Below are 24282 nucleotides of genomic sequence, written 5' to 3' on the forward strand. Positions count from 1 at the left end.
AAGTGCATCTTGCTGCCATTTTAAGACCGAATCATCATCTCTTTGGTCTCAGAGAGTGATAAAGGAGTTCTTGAAGGGATTGTTCAGAGTTTTCCCTCCAATTAAACATCCATCAGTGCTGTGGCAACTTAACACAGTCCTCGCACAGCTCATGAAACTACCTTTTGAACCAATTCACAAAGCTGAGCTGCAGTTTGTATCTTGGAAGGTGGCTTTACTTCTGGCTCTGACGTCAGCCAGAAGGGTCAGTGAGATTCAGGCTTTTTCCATCACAGAGCCATTTCTTTAGTTCAAAACAGACTAGGTGATCCTAAGAACGAATCCCAAATTTATTCCGACAGTCCCTTCAAATTTTCACCTCAATGAGCCTATTGTTATGCCCACATAATTTAAAGACCCATCTTCTGCAGCGGAAAAATCTTTGCACACATTGGATATCAAGAGGTGTTTAAAGTTTTATATTGACAAAACAAAGTCTCCTTTAGAAAGACAAATCAATTGTTAATAGCGTTTGCTAGACCCAGGAAAGGTTTGGCTCTGTCAAGGACTAGCATATCCAGATGGATACCTCAGCCATTACTTTAAGCCACGATAAGGCTGGAAGTCCTTTACACTCAACCGGTTGAGCTCACTCAACCAGAAAAATGGCGACGTCAGCCGCATTGTTTGCGGGAGGATCGCTCCTGGATATTTGCAGAGTGGCAACGTGGACGAATATCCACACGTTTACCAGGCACTACTGTCTGGACACAGCTTGGAAAGCAGATTCAGTGGTGGGACAAGCCATACTACGTCTCACCTGTTTCATTAAGGTATTTTCCTTACAATTTCTCAAAAATGCTGTTTTTTCTTGTTGATGTTTTTTCTTAAATGTTACATTGAATGGTACTGGCTAATGCTTCTTTGGTTTGTTATATAATATGTTACAATATGGTACATGCTGAGACACACAATCCATTCTAGTTTCTAGAGGATCTATTAGCCTCGCAGTGAGGAAGCAGAGCCTTGGGGGAAAAAAGGGTTCTATCCTGGAAACGCTTCCTTGTATGAGTACTGCTCTCTATTGTGATACAGGCATGTGAATCTATGAAAGATTCAATACTGGAGAAACAACAAGTTACCTGTACACTATGGTTCTCCAATATTGACATCTTTCATAGATTCACATGCGGCCCGCCCGCCTCTCCGTTTCTCAGGTAGACCATTTTTATCTTTGGATACTTTCTTGGCTCACACTATGGGCTGGAAATCTGAGGTATGATGGCTCTGCTGAGGATTGTGATCTCAGGGCTGGCGTCTCATTGGCTGGCATTTGGTCCACATAATGATGGTACTAGGCTACCAAAGTCTATGGTATCTATGCAGTTTTTTCTTTTACTGCTATTTATTTCCTTTACCGTGAGACTCCTACCCTGACGACTCGGAAGATACAAGCATGTGAATCTATGAAAGATATCAATACTGGAGAACCATAGTGTACAGGTAAGTAACTTGTTTTTACAGCCTCAGAGTACTGCTTTTTTAGAGGGTTTACAGGCAGGACACAAGCTTTGTCCTCTGTTAGACTGGCAGTGGTTACTTTACTCACTAGCACATCTCACATTTATATGAGACCTTCTATTAATTTCCCATCTTCAGCTCCTCACAGAGTAGAACCTAATCTGGAATTAATATAATTCTTTTGTCACGTTTCACAGCTACTAATGTTATATATGGACATAGCTAGTTGAATATACTTGTGGTACTGTCTTGCATGCAGTGCATTATGGGTAGGGTGGATTTACCATATCTTCTGCAGGGTGCAGTACAATATGTGGCCAAAGGAGGTCCCATGGGACATCTTTTGGCCACATATGGTACTGCACCCTGCAACATAACTAGGTAAAACAAGCATTTGCAATGCAATAGGTCTCGCATTTACACAAGTTTAAGCTATTTGCATTGTAAATGTCAATGCCTTTTATTTATGTTTTGGTTTTTAAAATATAAATAAAAGGCATTGTAATTTACAATGCTAATAGCTTAAACTTGCGTGAATGCTAGACCTATTGCATTGCAATGCTTGTTAGTTTTGCCAATAACTTAGGCGCCGCTTGACGAATCTTAACAGAATTTTTTTTAAAGTCTTATTTTTGGTTCAGCTGCTGTGTTGAAAGTTTCTGGGTGATCCATCAAGCTAGGGCCAAGAAAAAGGGGGGTTTCCAAAACACGTTTTCCCCATGGTATGTCTATGGGGATTTTTTATAGCCCAAACCACTTTATGAAATTACACCAAATTTGGCAGAAAAGCTAGATGTTGGTGCTGAAAGCGTGCTTTTTGGGATTTGGTGTAAATCCAATCTGAGATATTTAAATTAAAAAAATATAGATATCTGGGAGCTCAAAATCCTTCTGAAACCTTACTGTAATTTACTTGGCTGCCAGCACTTCAACCAGGAAGGTGAGCAGAATTGCTTTTACACACAGGGAGCTGCATGTTAGAGGAAATTTGAGAGGATGTGGCCTAACCGCTAAAGCGGTCGACCTAGAAGCTGGAGAACTGGATTTGAGTCTTGGTAGTACGCTTAACACCCTGTGATTCTGTTCAATTCACTTAATCTTCCTGTGCCTAACAAAATATACTGGTGCTCATGCAGAGCACTCTGATACCTTCTGGTTGAGTTTGCACTATATAAAACTCCCCCTCTCCCTCCTCCCCCCCGCCAAAAAAAAGGGTCCTTGGGGGCGTTTGCAGAGTGGTGGAAAAAGGAGGTGTGGCCTCCGAAGACTCCAAGCAGTCGCCCTGTGTGTGACTTACTGAAGGTAACCGGAGAAGTGGTTGCCCCCCTAGGACGTCCTTCTGTGCCAACTACCCCTCCTGTTACCTTCAGTAAGTACCACACTGTGAGATTGCTGAGAGGTCTTCGTGGCCTGCCCTCTTTCTCTGCCACTATGCAAACGCGCCTCTTGGCGCACTACTAGTTGGGGGATGAAGTCCCCTTGTCTGCTGAGGGCAAACAACCTCTCCTGTTACCTGCAGTAAGTTCCACACAGCGGGATTGCTAAGAGGTGTTCGAAGGCCACGTCCCCTATCGCCATCACTCTGCAAATTAATATTATTATTAGAAGCTTATAAAGCGCACTTATACCCAAGGGTGTCCTGGCGGGCTTGACACTGACTCCCTGAAGCACGAGGGGCCTTATCCCTAAATAACCAAGTCTTCGGCCCCTTTCTAAAAGAGAGGAGCTCCTCGGCCTTCCTGATATGCACCGGCAGGCTGTTCCAGGTATTCGCTGCACAATAGGAAAAGCTATTTCCTCCCCAACTGGCCTTTTTTATTCGGGGCACCGCCAATAGTCTGCCTTCGGAGGAGCACAGTGCTCTCGCCGGCACATACCAATCGAAGCACCTACGCAAGAACTCTGGGCCACTACCCTTCAATGCTTTGAAAACAGTGCACAGAGCCTTAAATTGAGCTCGTCTGGATACCGGTAGACCGTGCAGTTGCCGGAGTCCCTCTCGTACAGAGGCAAACCTTGGGATGCCTGTTAGCAGTCTAGCGGCCGCGTTTTGTACCAACTGTAATCTGTAGAGATGTTTTTTTTCGGATTCAAGTACAGACTATTACAGTAGAAATGCTTCTCCTGGCACACTACTGGTTAGGGAATTAAGTCTTCCTGGATGGTGAGGGACCTTGGCAGCCAAGAAGCCCTCCTGGTACTTTCTGTAAGTCCTACACAGCGGGATTCCTGAGAGCTGGTCAGAGGCCCGCCCCCATTTCTCCACAACTCTGCAAACGCCATTACTACTTAAAAAAAACCTTATAAATTCACTGAAAAAACGCAAGGTTACAGGGACATAATAGTTTGGAATTAGCAACTAAAAAACTTTAGAAATTCACTGAAAAAAACAAAGTTTACAGGAATGTTCTAGTTAGGGAATAAATAAATAAAAAAACTCTTAGAAATTCACTGAAAAAACAAAGGTTACAGAAACGTTCTAGTTAGGCTCAGGTTTCACTCGTACAAAACCAGTGAAATTCAGCAGTTATAATTAGCTGGGTTAACTGTAACTTGTGCCCCTGCAATGCAATGCACTGCTTATGACCTCCCATATTACATCACTCATGACATGTGACATCACTGACAATATCACAAATGACATCCCTGATGACATCATCCACAAAATCACTAATGCAACCACTCACACCCCCAAAGGACTTTTGATAAAACAGGGCTTGAAAAATACTCGCCATTTCTGGCGATTTGAAAATCCTCTAACTTCAGGGAGGACAAACTGACTTTTGTCTCTGAAACCATAGCAAATGTGTCAAGATAACAAGATTTAAAGGCATCTTTATAGCTAACAAAGTGAAAGAGCAATACAAATGCCATTAAATCTTATCTTGTCACATTTGCTGGCTTTCAGAGACAGAGGTCAAAAGTCAGCTTATCTTATTACATCGAACTGTGCAAAGCATGTTAAATGAAAGGCTGCAAGATGTCAGGCTTTTTTCTAACACAACACTGAAATGGCTAACTGAACTGTTCAAACATTTCAAATATATTTCACCAATTATGAATACACATTTTTGTAATTCTGTGCTGAAAAACATATTTTTATACAACTACAAGAGAGTGAGCGAAAGTGTGTCTTTTTACCGCCATTCCTGAGAGATCTAGGAGTGTTGTGTTCTCGGTTGTCTAATAATTTGTTTCCCTGTGAGTGAGTAGGAGGGCAAGTGAGACACTATAGCCAGTCGATCCTGGGCTCATCGGTACTAAGGTGGTAGGATGACTCAGTCCCTATACACCACGGTCCTCTAATCCTGCGCATAGGTCTGTTTTTGAATCCCTGCAACATTTAGATCACTAAGAAAGAACCTCCCATTGGGACAGTTTCTGAGGATCTTCAGAAAATGCATCAATAAGGATAATTACTTTAAGAACAGCAACATCGTGTGTGATAAACTGGTTTCCAGAGAGTACCCCAAAAATGTGTACACAACTCCTTGAGGCAGACACTTCTCATGCCAAGAAATAAACCAACTGCTTTGCCGCTAACCTCTGTACTTATGATTCTAATTCCAATAGGATAAAAAAGATCCAATTGGAAATTATGATCAGGTCTGAATCTACCAGATCCTTTGTTCTCCTTTAGAAAGGGAAAAAGCATCAGACACTTTCTGGTACAGGCAGTGAGAAAGGCCACTTGGAGTGATTTACCTAGTCTTTTTGGTTTACCACCCTAACAGGGACGTAGGGCGTACCGGTGGTCAATTCAGAAACAGTTCTAAAGAACTCAACATCATGGGGATCACTATCTTACAAAAACGGTTCTCCAATTGTAACATCACAAATGTAGTGTAGTTTACTTTTCTTCTTGCCCGTGAAAAAAGTTCTGTATTGGGCTGACCAGCAACCATTCAGAAATCGCACCCTGCAGCACAGATCCAGGATAGGTTGTAAGACACTAGAGACTCAGTTGGTAGAACACTTTGAAAGTCAAAATCATAGTGAAAATGAAATCAGCTGTTCAGTGATTTAGGTGGCCATGACCAATGTAAGAGATGGATAAACAGAGAACAGTCTACTGAGAATAGAAACAAAATCCCCCCCAAAGAAATGTAAAACTGGCGAAGCTGGGGTAAATGAAAACGATGAGATATGGGGCCATATGTATCAAGCCTTTTTCCCGTTTGCAAACGGGCCGATTCTCAGAATCGGCCCGTTTGCGAATTGGAAAAAGCCTTTTGGGATGTAGCATCCCAAAAGGCCATCGCAAAATAGAGAATTGCAAAATTTGTGATTCTCTATTTTGCGAATGCAATTAAGGAAATGCAAATTGCGATTCCTTAAGTGCAATTCTGGAAGCACCAGAAATTTGCTATTTGGCCTGAAGGAATTGCAAATTACCACCAACTTCAAGTTGGTGGTAATTTGCGATTTTCAATAAAAAAGCAAATTTTGGATTTTGATGAATGGATTTTGTCACGTGGTTGATGTTAGAATTAAGTTTGTTGCAATTTTTGTAAATGCTACACATATGTAATAGTGAATATAACTGATCCTATAGATCGAGATATGTCATCTTACATGTATATAAACATTGGGTGCATATGCTTATTTAGTTCTTGTGGATCTGTCGGTCAAGAATGTTTGGATTGGACAGTTATTTTGTATAAAGCAAATATTTCATCATTTTGCAGCTGATTTGAGGATTGGATGTATCAAGTCATTTTAGCATAGCCATCTTGCAGGATCGTATGGCACTGATGTTAAAAATGTTTTGCAGTAGTGAAACACTTGCTATCTTTAAAAAGGGACATAGACAGACGAGATGGATAATAGCACCACATAATATACTTCTTTGGGCCATTGTATTTCCAGGATGGTTGGTCAGTCAAGGGTGGCAGAATGCCAAAGCAGGTGGCCATCAGATTTTTCTTGATTTCGACGAGAACGTTGCACTTGGGTATGAGTCCGGTTTGAGAATGTTAAAAGTTGTAGTACCGTCCAAGTGGTTGGTTAGTCTATTTTTGTTTTCTGAAGGCAAGTGCCTTATGGCGAATTTATTTATTACTTGACGGAAGGCTGGTAAAGGCAGATTGATATTCCATAGATCTGTTGTGTTTGTTGCTTTCAACAATGACCACAGATATTCACTGTGAATGGAACGAGAATCTTTTACAATGCCTGCTATTTAATAAACTTCCCTGGATTGACCGTATTTCATACCATGTTTTGATTGTAGAGTAGCTTCTCCCTAATATTTGTTGTGTAAGGCTGAATTCCAGACGTACTTGAGCAGGTGATGTATTCTGTGGGAGACAAAATACTCATTTATATGCATTAATTTGCAATTTGTCCAGGAGCTTGGCGTCTTTACCATTCAGGACAACACTTGCATATGTTGGTAACAATTTAGCCGCTATGACTGCCAAAAATGGCTTATGGGAGGGGCCATCCAGCTTTTTTTGCAAGAGCCCAGAATGCATAAATCAGGGCAGTTCCTTTCTTGGCAACATACTTTTTGTGCGTTTGGAAGTTTAATCCTTTTTCTGTACATCAGATCGTATTCAAGCTCGGAGTAGTCTTGTAAGACCAAGTCGAAGTAAGACTCAACCCCTTTATGCTACTCTCTTTTCAAAGAGAAGTTGGGAGAGCATCAAGGCGCCAATCACTCTTGCTCCTGATTGACGATCCAATTTCTCAAGTGGTCCTGCTGCTCTTCGAAATTCCAGTGCCATCAGTGACATGGCATCAGGTTTCTTGCTTGACTCTTGTGATTGCTTCATGCATAGTGATTGTACCTCATGCCAGATTACACATGCACACATTACAGCAGTGCCTGTTGCCGCAATGGGCAAAGGCGGAAGGGCATTGGGAGGATCTAGTGTTGGGAATGACTAGGGCCCAGCACTCTGTTTTGGTGGAACAGCATAACCTGTTACTGGGTAGACCGTTTATAGTCTCTCTTCCGTAGGTTTCCATCTCCACCAATGTGTCTTTTGTGGGGTGGGAAGCTCACTTTCACAAAATGACTGTCCAAGTCACCTGATCCTTCAGGACCAGGGGTGCCACATAAAGTACCTGGACCTTCTAACCATCAGACTTGCCCTGAAAGTATTTCTCACTCTTATTCAGGGGGAATAGGAATAATAAGGACATTTCTTTACGTCCAGATGCACGAGGGGCAACCACTTCACCAACTCTCTGCACAAGATCAAGATATTTCGCTGTGGACAACCTACAACAACATACACCTTGAGGTGGAGCATTTGCCAGAATTGGACTACTGCTTAGCGGACCTGCTTAGGATCCATCCACGTCCAATCCACCCACAAGTCCAGGAAAGGTACTATTGCTGGTGGGAGACTTCCACGGTATATCTGTTTGCTACTCCGGAAAATATAATATATCAAAACTTCATCTCTAAGTACGCAAAGTCCATGGGCAATGCACTATGGATGAATTGGTCAGGGATACTTGCCTACGTTTTTCTGTCTCTCCCCTTATCCTTTATGTATATATGATAAGGAAAATGGGGAAGGTGTCCATGAACTTTATCGTATGGATTTGTCACCAACCAGAGAGAGACAGTCTTGGTATTTGATGCTCCTGGAGATATCAGTCAGTCCCCACAGGAAGCTTCCTTCCAGATTGGACTGTCTCACTCAGTATCAGGATCAGCTCGGACATGCAATTCCCAGACACCTTTAACCTTGCAATCTTCCACCTGAGTTCGCAGAGTTCGGCTAGGTTAACTTTCTAGGTAAATGGATGGCTATCCTACGAGAAGCACAAAAGCCCCCTACCTGTGCCTTTTATGCAGCTATGTGGAAAAAATGTCTGCATCTCTAAACATTTAGCCCCTGTAGAGGTTTCTGCATAAGGGATTGCGTCTTACCTCTTTCACCTTTACATGGCAAGCCTTGCTTACACTTATGTTCGCTTACACCAAACTTCAGTTGCAGCGTACTTTTCAAAGGTACAACATTCATCTCTTAAGATTCCAGGAATTATACCCGTTATTGAGGGTTTAAAGAGGGTTATACTTCTTAAGACACTATCTGTACCTGTCTAGAACCTTAATGTGGTCTTTACACAACATGTAGGCCCTCCTTTTCAGCCCCTGCACTCATGTAACCTACTCATCTTGGAAGATGTCATTTCTAGCTGCAGTGACCTCCCTCAAATGCATTAGTGAGGACCAAGCTCTTACAGTACAGGAATATGGTAGTTCTTTGTACCAGCCCTAAATGTATGCCAAAAGTTATCTCGCCTTTCCGTAAGAACCAAACCTTCAAGATACCAATCTTCTTTCCACAACCAGAGTCTGTAGCAGAAAGGGCCTTTCATACTGAATGTTAAGAGGTGCTCGTGCATTACATTGATATCCTTTTAGGAATTTCAATCCGCTATTTGTAGTCTTCACAAAAACCCACAGCACCTGTATCATTGCCAGGTAGATAGTTAAATGCATCCAAAACTTGTTACATTAAGTGCGCACTCCCTGTGCCGCCTAGAGCCCAATCCATAAGCAAAAGGGGGGCCTAGTTAGAAATGCATCCAAACTTGTTACATTAAGTGCATACTCCCTGTGCTCGCTAGAGCCCAAACCACATGCAGAAGGGGGGCCTTATTAGCGTTTTTGGGTAGTATCTATCTTACCAATATCTACAAGGCTCCTGCATGGTCGACGCCAAACATTACTTTGTAGACTTTCTGGAACCTCAATGGGCTGTAGTGTGCCAGACGTTACTAAGGAACACTTTTCCAAACATCTGCATCATATGCTTGATAGCTACCATTTGAGAGAGGGGCTGCTTTATTGGCTGTGCAGAGCATGTGCACCTACAGCCACACCACACATGCTATAAAAGGAAAATGTTACGTACCCTGTAACCATCTGTTCATAACGTGTAGTGCTGTAAGTTCACAATCGCCCACCCTCCTCCATGGAAGCCAGCAATGATCACAGCTGTTTCTATATCTTGCTTTGTTTCACTTTACCATGCACAGCACACCAATTAACCATGACACTGCTCTCCACTTACATTACTCACTGGCTATGAGGAAAACATTCTAATTTGGAGCCAGTATGCCGATCTCTATTGTGAACCAAGGAAAGAGTCCCAACAAGTTTTGTGATTTGAACTTCTTTGAAGAAAAAAAAGTTGCCAACTTCGGGGCCTAACACTCGATGGCAGGAGTATGCAGAGCATGTGAATCTACACAACTGCACGCTCTAAACAGATGGTTACAGGGTAAGTATCGTGGTGTTAGGTTTTATTTTCATTATATAATTAAACAATTAAAGATGAGCAACAATAGGCTGTTGGATAATGGTGTCCTCGTGGGCAACTTTTTTGGGCTTAGGAAGAAAAACATTGTCGCCTAAAAAAAGCAAAAGTTGTGGTATTTTGTAACAGTTACAAAAAATGGCTGTTACAAGAATACTGTGGTTAACATGCAGATCCAGCAAATCAGCCCCCTCCATGCTGCAGGAGATAACTGTCCAGAGGTGCCAGGTCTGGTGACAGCAGAGTCGACTTTAGTGTTGGTGGTGGCCGGTGCAACAGTCCTTGTTGTCCACCCTTAATGACCACCTCCTCCACGGATTCTTTAACTACCTCCCTTCAACAATGCCCGCGATCTCCAGAATCATGCCTTCGCACATGCGTTTTTGCATGCAGATCTTTGATGGCACACTGTTCTATATAAGGATTTTAACTTTTTATGCTGCAAGTAACAAAAGGATCTCTCTGACAAAAACAGTAACCCACTGAATTGTTTGTATGCACGTTGTGATCTGAATGGTACATGTGCTTTGCAGCATGAATGAATGAATTTATTTATAAAGCGGTACATCCACTCCAAGGAGCATCTTGGAGCTATCATACCATAAGCAAAAGATAAAGCAACAATGAAAAGGATAAGGAGAGAAATAAAAGTGAAAGTCCCTGTGATTATCCTGATAGCAGGGAGAACACGGTACTATCATTGATGGAAAAAAAAACCTCTTCGCTACCTTATGATGAGTCAAAACTTCCACTAGGCAAAACTCCATCTCTCTCCAGCAGCTCCATTAATCACCAGAGTTCTCTTGACATTTTTATTGTTGTTGGAGACCAGGAACGCTGCAGCAGGTGTTTTTAATTCAATTAAATATATGAGAAAATCATCCCCAACCCACACCCCCCTTCCGAAGTCAGTGCCCAATGCGGTGGCACTGGTCGCACTGACTGAAAGCCGGCCTTGGGTGTCAGGGCAAGTACAGATTTCAATTGGATAGCTGCACTACCTCTGGCATTAATTTCCATGACATCTTGCTTCTCAGCACAAAAGATATGGTGTTGGAGGGAGCAGTTACTGGGGCCCCCCTCCACCTGTCTAAACTTAAGGTGACAGGAGGCCGGAGGGGACTAAAGTAACAACTTTCCCCATCACCATTATATATAGGCTTTCCTGTTTTCAGTATCTATTTTTGGTAAATTCTGGTGGTTTTTTTTTCTGTGATTTCAATACCTTCAAAAAAGTGGTTATTTAGTGGTTACGCATTTTCTCACCATTACAAATATCAGAAACCGTGTTTTTCCAGTGTTTATGGAACATTTTGCTTTTATTATTGTTTGCTTTCTGCACTGATAGTTCATGGAATATAGACCGTATACGCACAGTGTATGAGGTCCAAATACATTTTTACACATCAAACTTATTGAAGTACCACCATACAATACTTCAGTGTGTGTCTTTGGTCATGCACACTCGCCTTTCCTTCCCATGTAAACCTTTATCTGTGAAAAGGCTTTCTCAACATTGGCACTTGAGAGGGGCAACACCAAAACAGCCAGTACACAACTTGCTAACTCTGGCCACTGACATAGCTTTCCATGCCAATACTGGTGCACCTGAAGATTGCGGATCTTAATGACAGGTTCTGCAACGTATGCATTGAACTCTGCACATATGCCTTTAGAGTTATTGAAGTGGTCAAAAAAGAAGCAGTACTTTTCAAAGTCCAGAGAAAATTTCCCTTGATGGAAGGGATCTAGAACTTGTGCAGAGTACCACAGTGAGGCTTCATTGACTTCAAATACTATGGTTGGTGAAGGGACATTTCTATGCAACATTACCAGCTATTTCTCATGCATTGTAAAATAACATTTCCTGAATTGTCCTCGACATTTCTTTGCTTACCAAGTGGCAAGCATTCTGACATGGAACATGTTGCAGTGCCAAAGTCACTAAAAGTGTCGCCCAGCCTACTCTCAAGGGGTGTTTGGCAATTCACCTACTATCAATACTAACTCGCTAGAAAAGGGGGCTGATGCATCAAAGCGTTTCACCCATTCTCTGCCTGTGGGTAAATTTGATTGTACTTATTGGGAAAAATTCTTATGAAACCAGCCCTTTTACCTATTAGTGAAATAATCAAACATAGCCATAATATCAAATGTGAATTTGATATTTCCTGATTCTCTACAGTTTATAAAATAATTAAATAAGACCTAAAACATGCTTTTAAACCCTGCATCTTTAGCGCAAAGACCACAAAACTGGAAAAAAAGGAAGAAGAAACAATTCTTTAGTGACATCCCTAAACCAAAAAACTCAAGCAGAATGCTAACCTAGTCTTTCTTGCTGCTTGTGTAACAAAGGTACATTGTATTGGCCCCTCCAGGATGAAATTAAAATGGCTGTTTCACTCTTCTTTTCCTTTCTTTGAATGGCATTTAGTTTGTGGTTGTGCGGGTGCTTTTTTTCAGTGTTAATATGTTTATACTGGTGGGGGCTATTTCCTTTTCGGTGGTATTTTATCAGTTATTATAGGTTTAAACCTAAAACAGGATAGTCTAATTATGTATGTTCAGGGAAGGAGGCAGAAAAACAGGTGCAGCGATTCGAAGGAGCTGGAGTATGTCTCACGTGGGAGGGGGGCAAAAAACAGGTGATGCAGGGGTAGACTAGCAGGAGGATAATTGGTATGGAGGAGGCGGTCGCAAGAAAAGAGATGCAATCGGGAAGGAGCAGAAATACTGGTAATGCCAGGGGGATGGGTTCACATGGATGAATGGGGGGGGGAATGGAAGCCAGTTGCCAGAATGGAAGATGAGGTGCACAGGGGAGGGAGGAGCAGGAAAAGAGTTGTTACGGAGGATGGGGTAGAAAAATGGGTGTTGCGTTGGTAGGGGACCGGAGGGGATGGAAAGAATTACCCCTTTGTTGGAGTCAGATAACGGGTGCTGCAGGAAGAAAGAGCAAGGATAAGAGTTCTCACTGCCAGGGAGCAGAACTAATTGTGCTTGGGGTTGTCAGAAGGACTGTAGAAAGTTAGAAAGCAGTTGTCACAGGAAGGCGACAAAAATCGTGTGCTGGTGGAGAGGATGAGTGTCTCGGGAAAGGAGCTGGAAAATAATTGCCATGTTGATGGGGCAGAAAAACTGGTGCTACTGGGAAATGGGCAATGATGGGCTTATCATTTATCCTATCAAGCATTGTCCCAAGGCTGAGGCTAGTTGAGGCCATTTTGATAAGGACAAGGGGCACTTCTAGTGCCTCTGTCACTGTCTCAAGCACCAGGCACAGTGAGGGCTTCAGGAAAGAGAGAGGGAAAATCAGAGAGGACAGAGGAGAGAGACTGAAAATGGATTGATGAAAGGAGAGTGAGAGAGACCTACCATACTTATTTGTCTGTGTCTTCATTTACTTGGGGTCTGATTAAAAGTTTGGCGGGCTCACAGCAGCGGCAGTCCCCCACCGTCTGCTGTAGGACCGCAAAACCTGTGGTGCGATCAACCACCAGATCAGGAGATAAATCCTGGTCTTGTGGGCGGTATTGCGGCGGTCTGACTGTGGCGGACTGCAAAGCTTATAGACAAGCATGTAATGCAGACCGCCGCAGTCAAACCGCAGACTACACCTAACTGCACGGGTTTTTGAACCCCCACTTCCTGCACGGGTGTGGCTGTGTAGGAAGTGGGGTTCAAACACAGGGGGGGCACTACATTTGTCCCCCACCCCCCTCACCGCATGCACCCCCTGGCCCAAATTCGGCATATGCTTTGCCGTGTCGGCAGCAGCACTGCTAGCACATTACAGCCAGTTGCAGACGGCCGGTCAACGGCATCCTTGATCCCGGCAGTGCAGTCTCGTGGCAGTCCGACCGCCGCCACAGTTTGCCAGTGGTCGGACCGCCACCACAGGAACTCGTAATAAGGCTCTTGTTATGTGGGCCTAGGGCCCATGACATAAAACGGAGGAAGGAAGCAGCGTGGGTTTGAACATTTTGCCCAGGGCTGCCTTTGATTCGGGCAGGAAAAGGAGTGTTGCAGGAAGTGAGTTGCCATAGTAGAGGGATAAGAAACGAGCTCTGGCAAAACCAGAAGGTCTCAGCAATCCAAGAGCTATTGGTGTTCTCAATGCCTTTGAGCCATGGTTTATGGAGTGTAGTGGAAGTATGTAGTGTGGAGGTAAATTATGTGGGTTGGAATGAAATTGATTTTTGTATAATTGTGTGGCATTGAGTGGCGTTGTGTGTGATGGAATTATGTGGCATGTGTGCAGTGGAAATATGTGGATAGTAATTATGTGGAGCGTGTTTTAATGTGCATATGCGTCACTTGACAGAATCTCTAGTTGTGTGATGAAGTAATTGCATTATGGACAAGATGGAGGAAAGAATTTAGTGCTATACATTATTAGAGGCAGGAAGGTAGAAAGATCCCAATGTTTATCACAAAGCTACCTTAACCAATCCTATTAGAATGGTACCAGTTTCTATGAATATTTGCTCATGAAAGAAGACATTTTATCCTGCTTAGAAGACCTAAAAGCCACCCACTAGACAGAGCCTTGAGTGAACCTCCATCTTCAAATTCAACCAGATCTCAAGCAACATTTGGACTTTTGCCAAAAAAATAAATAAATGAATCCCAGGATTTATACAAAAGCCCTGTTAAAGCGAAAAAAAGACCTAGTTTGACTGTCCTTTAGGGACCTTGTGCATCTGCATTGCCAATAAAAGTGGTTTGGTAGAATAGATGTTTTTTCTTCCGGTCTCTTCTACTGTAACGCCGCTAATACCGCTGCAAGAAGGAAAATGGTATGTGAACATTCTGGCCTCATTTGATAGCCATTCTCTTACCCCACCCCCTTTCCTGTCACAACTTTGTTCCATCCCTCCCCTCATTGGTCTTGCAGTTACCTGTGGCAACTGTTTTCCTGCTCCTCCTCCCTAATGCCACTCATCCTCGTGCCCTCCCCTAGCATCACCCGCTTTAGGTTGCGGCTAGATGGCACATGCTCTATCTCTTCGGAACATGTTGTTTACAATCAGTGGGCTACAGCCTGCCCATAGGCTTACCATTTGTTCGCTGAACATCACTCTCATATTCTTTGTTCCCATTTGCCCATAGCATGCATGCATCATGTCTCTTATTGTGTTTGCCATCCCCTGAGCATGGACCTAGTACTTATGTCCATCCACTACACCCGTTTTATGACCTATATTTTAGTTGGCTTTGAGCACTCCTTACCAGGGCTCATGTTTTCACTTGCACCGTTTCTTGCAATGGCAGGACTTCCCCCTCCTAATGTCTTGCTTTCAAGCAATTTAATTCATACGGTTTTACTTTCTGCTCTCTGGCCTGCGCACCACGTCTGAGGTGCTAATGCTACAATAAACATTTATTTAAATACAGTGCTCTGTGACACATTGGAAGTAGGTCGCGTCTATGTATAATTTCAACCAATTTTTCTTTTCCATTCTACTGGTTTTACTAATGCTAATTGTATGCCAGTCTTACAAGAGTACAGGGAGCTCGTCAACCAGAGTGGTGTTCCAGTGCGCAGCAGTAACAAGATACGCGGGCTTTATTGTGGGTGCGATTTGACTGCAGCATAAGCACTTTGTCCCCGTTTGCTTCCTGTACCCGGGGAAAGATGGCAGCGCAGGACAGTGATGCCGACAAAGAGAATTTTGTTACTTATGGGAAACCTCTCGAGCTTCTAGCACAGTGATACTCAAAGTACGCAGCCCTCCTGATCTTTGCATGTGACCTCCTGGTCTCCAGCACCACTGGGCTGCTATTAACTCAGCACGAGCATAAAAAAGATGTTAAATAAACGGGCAAGCAATTATTTTAATGTTAATTGAAGTAAAAAACAAAAAAAAGGAAGTAACTAGGTTGTCCTGCACCTTTTAACTATTAGGAACATCTTTATTTTGAAGTCTCCTCAAAATTCAAAAATTGCATTTCATTATTATGCAGACCCATTTCACCTTGGAACATCAGATCATATCAGTGCATTGAAAAGTTTTTTTGAAAGTGGTAATTTTCAAACCTGAATTTAGGAACATTCATTCTTCCTCCCATCTGACAACAATGCGAATTAAGAGGTAAGTCAGTTGTCCGCACTTTTTGGGTTGCTTAGGTTCCTATTATACATGAACAACATTCTAGTTTATTAAATCAAACACATGAGACGACTGTTTGAAGTGCACATTCTGAAATTGTGTACTTCGAGGTCCTCTTATATGTGAAAATGAAGAAAAAGCAGGGAAAGTGAAATAAAACAATTTCCTAGGATCACACAACTTGGTTAAATGGGGAAGCCGGGATCAACCGTATGTTTTCTGTTTTCACTTTGTGCAGTTCAGCCTCCTGACCGCTAACAACCCCCCTGACCCCCCTCTCCCTCTCACGATGCCCTAAACCACCACCCAGCTGGAATTGGTGCTGCACTCAGTCACGTCCCAGACGAAGCTTTTTGGGGCCTGGGAAACTATTTTTGAGTACCCATGCTCTAGAGCAAGGTAATTCCCACTGACCCAATATGATCATTTACTTTCCTCTCTGGGCTGCAGACAGTTGTTTTAGCGAGCGCTGTGAGCCAGTCTGCGTAGTATTGACCAACTTTGCATCTCTCCATTTGGCCTCCTTATACCAAATCTTTCTTATAGACTTCAAGGGGTGTCATTCTCTGTATTAAACACCTAAAGCAGTGTTAGCCAGAGTGTTTGTATTCACCCTTTAGACACAAGCTTTAGCCCCCTTTGCAAACTGTGCAAGCCGGAGCAAAATCTTTCTACACACATTACTATTTACACTTGTGACTGTAATACGGCAAAGTACAGTCACATCGCACGATTGTGCCGCACTGTGTGGTTTTGATGGACTGGGTACAGCTGACAGCTTTCAACATGTTTACAGCTGTTGAGTACACTTTTTTCAGGTTCACATGCTAGTAGCTCACTGAGTTCATACTCAACCTTTGCATTCTGGGACCTTCATCCTGTTTATTCCATTGTAATGATATTACTAGTACCATAAAGCAAAGAAAAAACTGGAGGTGGTTAACCGTCCACACACGAACCTGGTAATATTCAGACCTCTGCTTATGCAGCTCCAAAAACGTAAGCAGATGTACCAACAAGGGCAGATGGGTATGAATGAGGTATTTGGTCATGTGACGAGGTGTGAGAGGTCTAGCCACACCTTTAATGAGAGCATTGATGTGAGGGGCGCATCAGCAGAATGTTATCTGAGACCGCATGAATGACGGGTGTAGAGTGCCACCAGGCCTCTACACTACATTGTAACAACCACACAACCGGAGGGCTGGGCACGGTCCGAAGGGAAGGTATAAATAGAATGCGGAATAACTGTTCTTGATTACCCTGCATATAACTAATGTCGGTGTCCGTGTCGTCTTTATGTAGCACTGCACGACGCAGCCAAAATAGGCCTCACCTGGGCACAGTGCGCCATTTTACAGCAGGAACTGTGGTAGCGCCAAACTTTGAATTGGTTGTTCGTTTCCACCAAAATAGTAAAGTACAGCAGTCTCTATGAGCATCATAGAGTAGAAAGTCATGAGGAGAAACCGCAACAGTCTAATGAGGAGTGTGAAGCTCCAAGGAAAGTCAAAACAGTAGAGAAAGAAAACAATCCAATATTTCTCACCTTAATTTACACAAATGCTAATTCAGTGGCGGCTCCTCCACTAAGGCAGAGGAGTGTCACCCCACTACTCAAAAGGAAAAATAAAATGATAATAAATAGTTATCATTTTATTTTTCCTATTGCAGTTAGTCGTCGGGCTGGCCAGAGTAGGAAGACTAGTGGTGTGCACTCCCTAAGTGCGCAGACCAAATAGTTCATGAGCACTTTGCGTGTTTCCACCAGGCTGCATTGCACAGCCTGGTGAAGAACAGGCACAGGCTCCCTGCACCTATCTCACCCCCAAACCACGGCGCTCAGACCAATCACAGTGCTGCATTGCAGCATTGTGATTGGCTGAGGAAAGCCTGCACGCCTCCTGCTGCTGGCCGGTACAAGAAGATGAAGAGGATGGAGGATAGAGGGTAGTCGGCGGCCGGCCATTAAAGTTAAGTCCTTTTAAAAAAAAAAAAAAAAAATACAGCTGCTAATGACAGCCACAGCTTAGTGTATTTTGACCATTGGTTTTCCCCTGTCACACATAAAATAAGCCATTGTGCATCTAGAGGGATTATCTGTCCCGTTACTGCAGTCATCACTTGTGTAGCTTGGTTCCAGTATCACTGTAGAACCGGGCAACTCCACAACATATGAAAGAAGGTACCCGCATCCCCTTACACATTTGGCAGAGTAGTCTATGCCCATGCGGAGTAGCTTTGTCCGAGTCATGTAAGATTCAAAGTTGTATGTGGCGGAATTTCGCTCTTATGGCTACTTCGCTAGGGCTCTGTATGGCTTCCTCCCAATCATCATCCTCCAGAATCTCGATGTCTCCCTCCCATGCCTCCCGTAGTTTCTTAAGTGGGTCAGGGGTGTTGTTCATGATCTTTTTATCTATGAGGGAAGCGTTTTTTTCCACCATTGGGTCTAAAAGTAATCTATCTTCCAATGACATGTATTCGAGTATTTGCTCTCCTTTCTTGATGTGTGCTTTTAAGGCATGTTTCAACTGTTAATATCGATATTGTTCGGTGCCTGGCATTTGGTAGTCAGCTTGTATATCTTGAAAGTCCACCATTCTCTGTCCCTTCCAGACATCCCCCAGATATTTAATACCCAGCAGGGCCAACGCACGGAATCCCTTCATTCCATGTTCCTCACTTAGAGCGTCACTGTTCCATGAGGATGTATGCTTCATTAGTTTGACTTCCCGTCCCAGGCACTTGGTCTCCTCCCTCCAGACTCTGATAGTTACTTGTGTGTGTTTAGGTAAACTGTTTGTGAGTTCTTTACTATATAGCACATTTAGGCATCCTCTCTGTCCTTTTGCCTGATGATCTACCTGGTACACCGGTTCCTCTCTACCCTCAAACACCTAATCATTGAGCGATACCAGTTGTGCGGTCCAGTAATATTTCTGGATGTTTGGGACTGCCATACCCCCTTTGTACACTCCCCTTTGCAGTTTATGCAGTGCAATCCTTGAGTGTCCCCCGTCCCACAGTAGCTGCCTCACTTCAGAATCTAATTTACAAAACAATTTGATTGGTATCCTATACGGCGTGTTTTGCAGGGCACATAGTAGGCTTGGCAGTGTCATCATTTTAAAGAGGGCTGCTCTTCCGAGTAGTGAAAGTGGCAGTTTTCTCCACTCCACAACATCTTGCTGTTGTCTATGTAACTGAGAGAATAGGTTATCACTTAAAAAGTCTGCCTCATTTCATGATATTACAATACCCAAGTATTTGAATTTGTCCCTGATCAATATCATATTTCCGCTGGCTGGCAGTCAGTGCATCTCCTGGTAAAACAAATGCAAGGGATTTATCCCAATTTATCTGGTAGCCTGAGTAGCTGTTGAACAGTTGGAGTATGTGAAGCGTGCGGTGTATCGTCGATCGAGGTTTTGTAGAATACAGGAGTATGTTGTCTGCATATGAGATTTTTTTCCTCCCATTCGTCCACCAGCTTTATTCCTCTTATTAATAGGTCTCTTCTGATCCATGCCGCTAAGGGTTCAAGTGCAAGCATGAAGAACATGGGTGAGAGTGGGCATCCTTGTCTTGTACCCTTCTGTAATGCTACCTTCCTGGATGTAACACCATACACCCCCACTAGGGCCAGGGGACCTGCGTATGGCAGCCACATCCAGGCGCAGAACTTGGGTCTGAGACAGAAGTGTTCCAGTGCCGCAAAGAGACAATGCCATTCGATGCTGTTGAATGCCAAACATGCATCTAGGGAGAGTAGCAATGCGTTTTCTGTTGGTTCAGTCTCAGTCACTTGTAGGACCCGATATAAGCGCTGTAGATTCAGTCTGGTACTCCGCTGCGGCATAAACCCTGATTGATCAGGGTGAACTAGGGCCGTTATTACTTTAGTCAATGTAGTCGCCAAAACCTTGGCCAATATCTATACCTCCGCATTCAATAATAAGATTGGTCGATAGGAGGAGCCTTCTTTGAGCGGTTTGCCCTGCTTAGGGATAACCACTATTGTGGCTAGTATTTGTTCTTCCGGTAGTTTGCCCTGTTCTAGCGAGTCGTTGAACATGTCCAGCATGTGTGGGGCCACTAACGTTGCCAGTCCTTTATATAGTTTTGTCAGCAGACCGTTTGGGCCAGGCGCCTGAACTGACTGCAGTGCCCTGATTGCTCCACAGATTTCCTCTGTGGTTATGTCTGTGTCCAGGTCTCCACGTTCCTCCTGTGTAATTGTAGGGAGGTTTGCATCTTTTAGGAATTTTACAGTCTATTTTGGCTCTGGTGGAGGAGAATTGATATATGCTCACAGTAGTTCACAAATGCTTCTGCTATGGCCTCATTTGTCGCACATGTATCACGCTGGGGGGTTCTGAGCTCGAGTACCCAATTTCTTTCCCTTATTTCCACCCATGCCATCAATTTGGTGATTTTGTCTCCTACATCGTACAGTTTCCTCTGTGTTGCTCCAGTATACTCCTTTGCTTTTCTTCCACAATATCTTGCAGCTCCTGCTGTTTGATGGCGGATTAGGTGCCTAGTTTGGGAGTTTGATTCTTCAGAGTCAGCCACGGTTGCCTCCACCCGGGCTAATTCTTGCTCTAGAGTTTCGCATTGGAGCCTCTGCTCTTTCCTCTGTCCCCCTGCCAAGGCCTGTATGTGTTCCCTTTTTACCGTATTGTAGGCTTTCCATAATATACAGGGTGAGTCTACTGTCCCCAGGTTGTCCTGAAAGTAGTGAGTAGTCCGTTCTTGAATTTTGTATTGCATTGCTTTATCCCTGAGTAGCCATGGGTCTATACAGGATTGTAAGGTATTCATTCTAACAGGTCCTAGCATTTGCACCTCAACCGGTGAGTGTCCCCTTGTGGTGCTGAGAAAAAGGTATATTGCTTAGTTAGGGGATTATGTTCCCGCCACATGTCAACCAGTATGAGGGATTCTGCAAATGCCTTCAGTACCACCTTTCCTCCCTCCCTTCCCAAAATAGAAAGTCAGTACATCACAGCGTTCAGGTCTCCACCTAGTACCAATACTCCAGATGGGATTCCAGGTGTAGTGTGCTGAGTTCCGGCAGGGTTCCTGCATGAATTTCAGGTGGTACGTATACCGAACACCGGTTGAGGACCCTCCCCTCCCATACTCCTGTGACGGCCACATATCTGTCTAATCGCTCCTGTCATGTCCCACGGGGTGTGAAGGGTAGTGTCTTTTTGAGTAGTTTTCCCACTCCCCGTGATCCGGTGGTGAACCCGGCATGTGCTGCTAATTGATACCCAAATCTGTCTAGGGCTTTACAGGTGTTGCACATCAGGTGCGTTTCTTGCAACACAACTATGTCTGGGGTATTTCACCGAATGTATTGCATCACCATCGTCCGTTTTATTTTATTTCCTAATCCGTTGACGTTCCATGTCATAATAGTCAGGTCCCGTCTTGCAGGGCCTACTACAGTGGGTACATTTCAGAAATCCATGCGGCCATCTGTTTCGTCTAGTGGGATTCCCGTTTGGGCTGCTGTTACTGCCTTGATTGTGTGGTGAAGTGCATTAATAACCTCCCCCATCCACCCCCCCCTTCTCGATTGTGTCTCCCTCTGTGTTTTCGGTCTGTACATCTATTATTCCTTAAAATAAACACACAAATGACAATCCCCAAATCATAGAATTTTCCCCTCCCTGCTACCCTGCATGGTAGCATAGAATCTCCCAACCCCCCACAAATTGCAGAACGTCTGCGCCTTATAACTAAACTGTCAAGCATCGGGTAGACTTAAACCATAAACACAGCCACTTGTGTGCTGCCCTCAATCCCCTCTATTAGGAGTACCGATCTCACGTTGCTGAGTACAGAGATAAGACCCCTAGGGCCACCCCCACTCCAAGTTCCCCAAAAGAAAAAGCATTGTCTTATCTGCATCTTGTTTTGTAGTCTGTTCATATCTCAAATGCCCTTCGTTTTCCCAAGAGTTCTCTTCCATCTGATCTCTTCAAATGACGCCTCTCACACCTCTTCAGTTCTTTGAGATGGTTGGATAGTTTCTGAGTTGAGTAGACTCTCGACCAGCCTCTGCTGATGCTGTCGCCGCGTTTTGCGAGTCCCTGCCTCTCACTGTACTACTTGGGTTTCCCACGGTTCTCCATCCATTGAACTAATCCCAGGCCTCCTCAGGGGTAGTGAATCTCCACACCTTATTTTCTGTCATCACCTGAAGCAGTGACTGGAAAAGCATAGAATAGTTACTCTTTCGCTCGCAAGGCGTTCCTTACTTCCAAGAAAGTTTGTCTTGCTTGTTGCACCTTTGCGATAAAGTCCGGAAAGTAGGTGACAACTGCACTTTCTATCCTGAGAGGTGGAGCACTGCAGGCTGCTTGTAGAATCACATCTCTGTCTAGGAAGTTTAAAATTCTGGCAATTATGGGTGGGGAGGTCTTAGACGGGTGCCCAGAACTTTATGGGCCCTTTCCACTGAAAAATATTTAGACAGTCCCCTTGGTTGGAGCGATTTCAGTATGAGGTCCTCCACGAATAGGTCCACCGCTGGTCCCTCAGCCCTCTCGGGGACCCCTATGATATGGACATTATTGCGGCAATATCAACCTTCGTGGTCTTCCAGCTTGGCTTCCAGCACTCTTGTGATAGCAGTAAGGTCCTGCACTTTTTTCTGCAGCATCTTTGTATCCACTGTCAAAGAGTTTGTGCTCACCTCCATTTCCTTTCCTCGGGTGCCTAGGTTTCTCCGGTCTGCCCTTATTAATAAGACTTCTGTAGTTACAGTATCAACCTTCCCCACCAGGTCCGAGCGTACTCCTTGTAGCGCTATCATTATATCCTGGAGGGTGAGGTCAGCAGCAACTGCTGGGGAATGCAGGTTGGAGTCCGAATACACTTCCGTTGCATGTTTGGCCGCCATCTCTCTCGGTTGAGTGTACCTATCTAGTTTTGTTTGGAATGTGTCCAATATTAAGTATTCGTACATCTTCTCTGATAAAATGTCCATTTATTTTGGAATGCACTTTTCTTTTTGTATTCCGATAAGTGCTTTTATTCTTGTTTTTATCAAATGTTCTTCAGATTTGTTTGTACAGATTACTCCCATGGAGCCTCTTGTTCCCAATAGTTTACCAGAGAAGCACCACTTGGACCTTATTTCATCTCCACAAGAACAGCATAATGAATACAAACAACCCACAAACTGCTATACCTATAAAAATTGTTTAGAAATGTTTTCAAAAGTTTGTATTAAATTCAATATTTGTTTATGCACAAATAAACTACAGTTTAACAACTTCCTGGTGATAGACTAAAGCGCACCTTTTATAAAATAATACATATGTAAATGTGATCAAGACGCTAAGAACTACATAAATGATTGAGAGCAGTACTCCCCGTTTAATTCTAAACACACAATCCACGCAACATTAATTTCATAGACCAAATTCTTGGAATTGCGTAATAAAGTCCTGCTCAAAATTCATGAGCCACAAAATAAAACTTATAGTATAAAACACACTATCTACATCTGGCTGGCTTGTGGGATAATCCACGACTTTCTGTGCAGTTTTACATGACATCTAGATTTCACACTTGCCGTCTAATCCTGCCCTAAAGTGGGATTTATGATTACCTTGGCTACTTGTTTTTAAAAATCCTTATCAAATGTCTCCTACTCCTAAATGCTGTTCATGTGGCTGCCCATGAAACATGCAGTGCCTGTAGAGGTAATGCATTACATGGGCTCCTCTGAAGGTGCAGTGATCACCGATGCACCGGAAGTAATCTCTAAATATAGCAGATGGTAGTAGTGCATCAATATGTTAGGATCAATGTCGTCCGCCAGCCTGACGGACGGCCGCATGCCAAACTAAAAATCAGGCCATTTATTGTTAACTTTAATCTAATTGCATATTGTATTGTAATCATAAGCAGTGTTTGTTTACATTTTTATGTAAATTATGCTTTTGAAATCCGCTACATTACTCTTAATTATTGTTACATTTTTTCAGTCTTTTTCTTTAGAGTTCCACTTTGAGTCTAACGAATACTTTACTAATCCTATTTTGACCAAAACCTACAAGATGAAGTCAGCGCCGGATGCGTTGGATCCTTTTTCATTTGAAGGTCCAGAAATCATCGATTGTGAAGGGTAAGCAATATATGATTTTAAAAAGCAATATATCATTTTAGAAATATGGGTGGTGTTGCCTTACAAACTGTTCTCTAGATTAATTATATATTTCTGTTCTATTTTTGTTCATAACGTTTATTGTGGTTTATAACTTGTCTTCCTACAAAATATTATATAGAAAGTCTCAAATGACCAGAAAACCTTTCCTCGTAGCATCCCCTCTTTTGAGAATTTATTAAACATATGC

General features: G+C 43.4%; 1 protein-coding gene across 6 annotated transcripts in view; it reads left to right on the forward strand.

The window, feature by feature from the left end:
* Positions 1 to 24282, forward strand: part of NAP1L4 (nucleosome assembly protein 1 like 4) — a 1162803-nt gene that overhangs the window by 658886 nt on the left and 479635 nt on the right. For all 6 annotated transcript variants that reach the window (XM_085644739.1, XM_085644737.1, XM_085644738.1 and 3 more), the window contains one exon: positions 23914 to 24053. In XM_085644739.1, coding sequence (XP_085500865.1) covers positions 23914 to 24053 — 140 coding nt within the window. The remainder of the gene's footprint in view (positions 1 to 23913; positions 24054 to 24282) is intronic.

Source organism: Triturus cristatus, chromosome 3_1 (assembly GCF_964204655.1).
Source record: "Triturus cristatus chromosome 3_1, aTriCri1.1, whole genome shotgun sequence".
NCBI classification, from domain to species: Eukaryota; Metazoa; Chordata; class Amphibia; order Caudata; family Salamandridae; genus Triturus; species Triturus cristatus.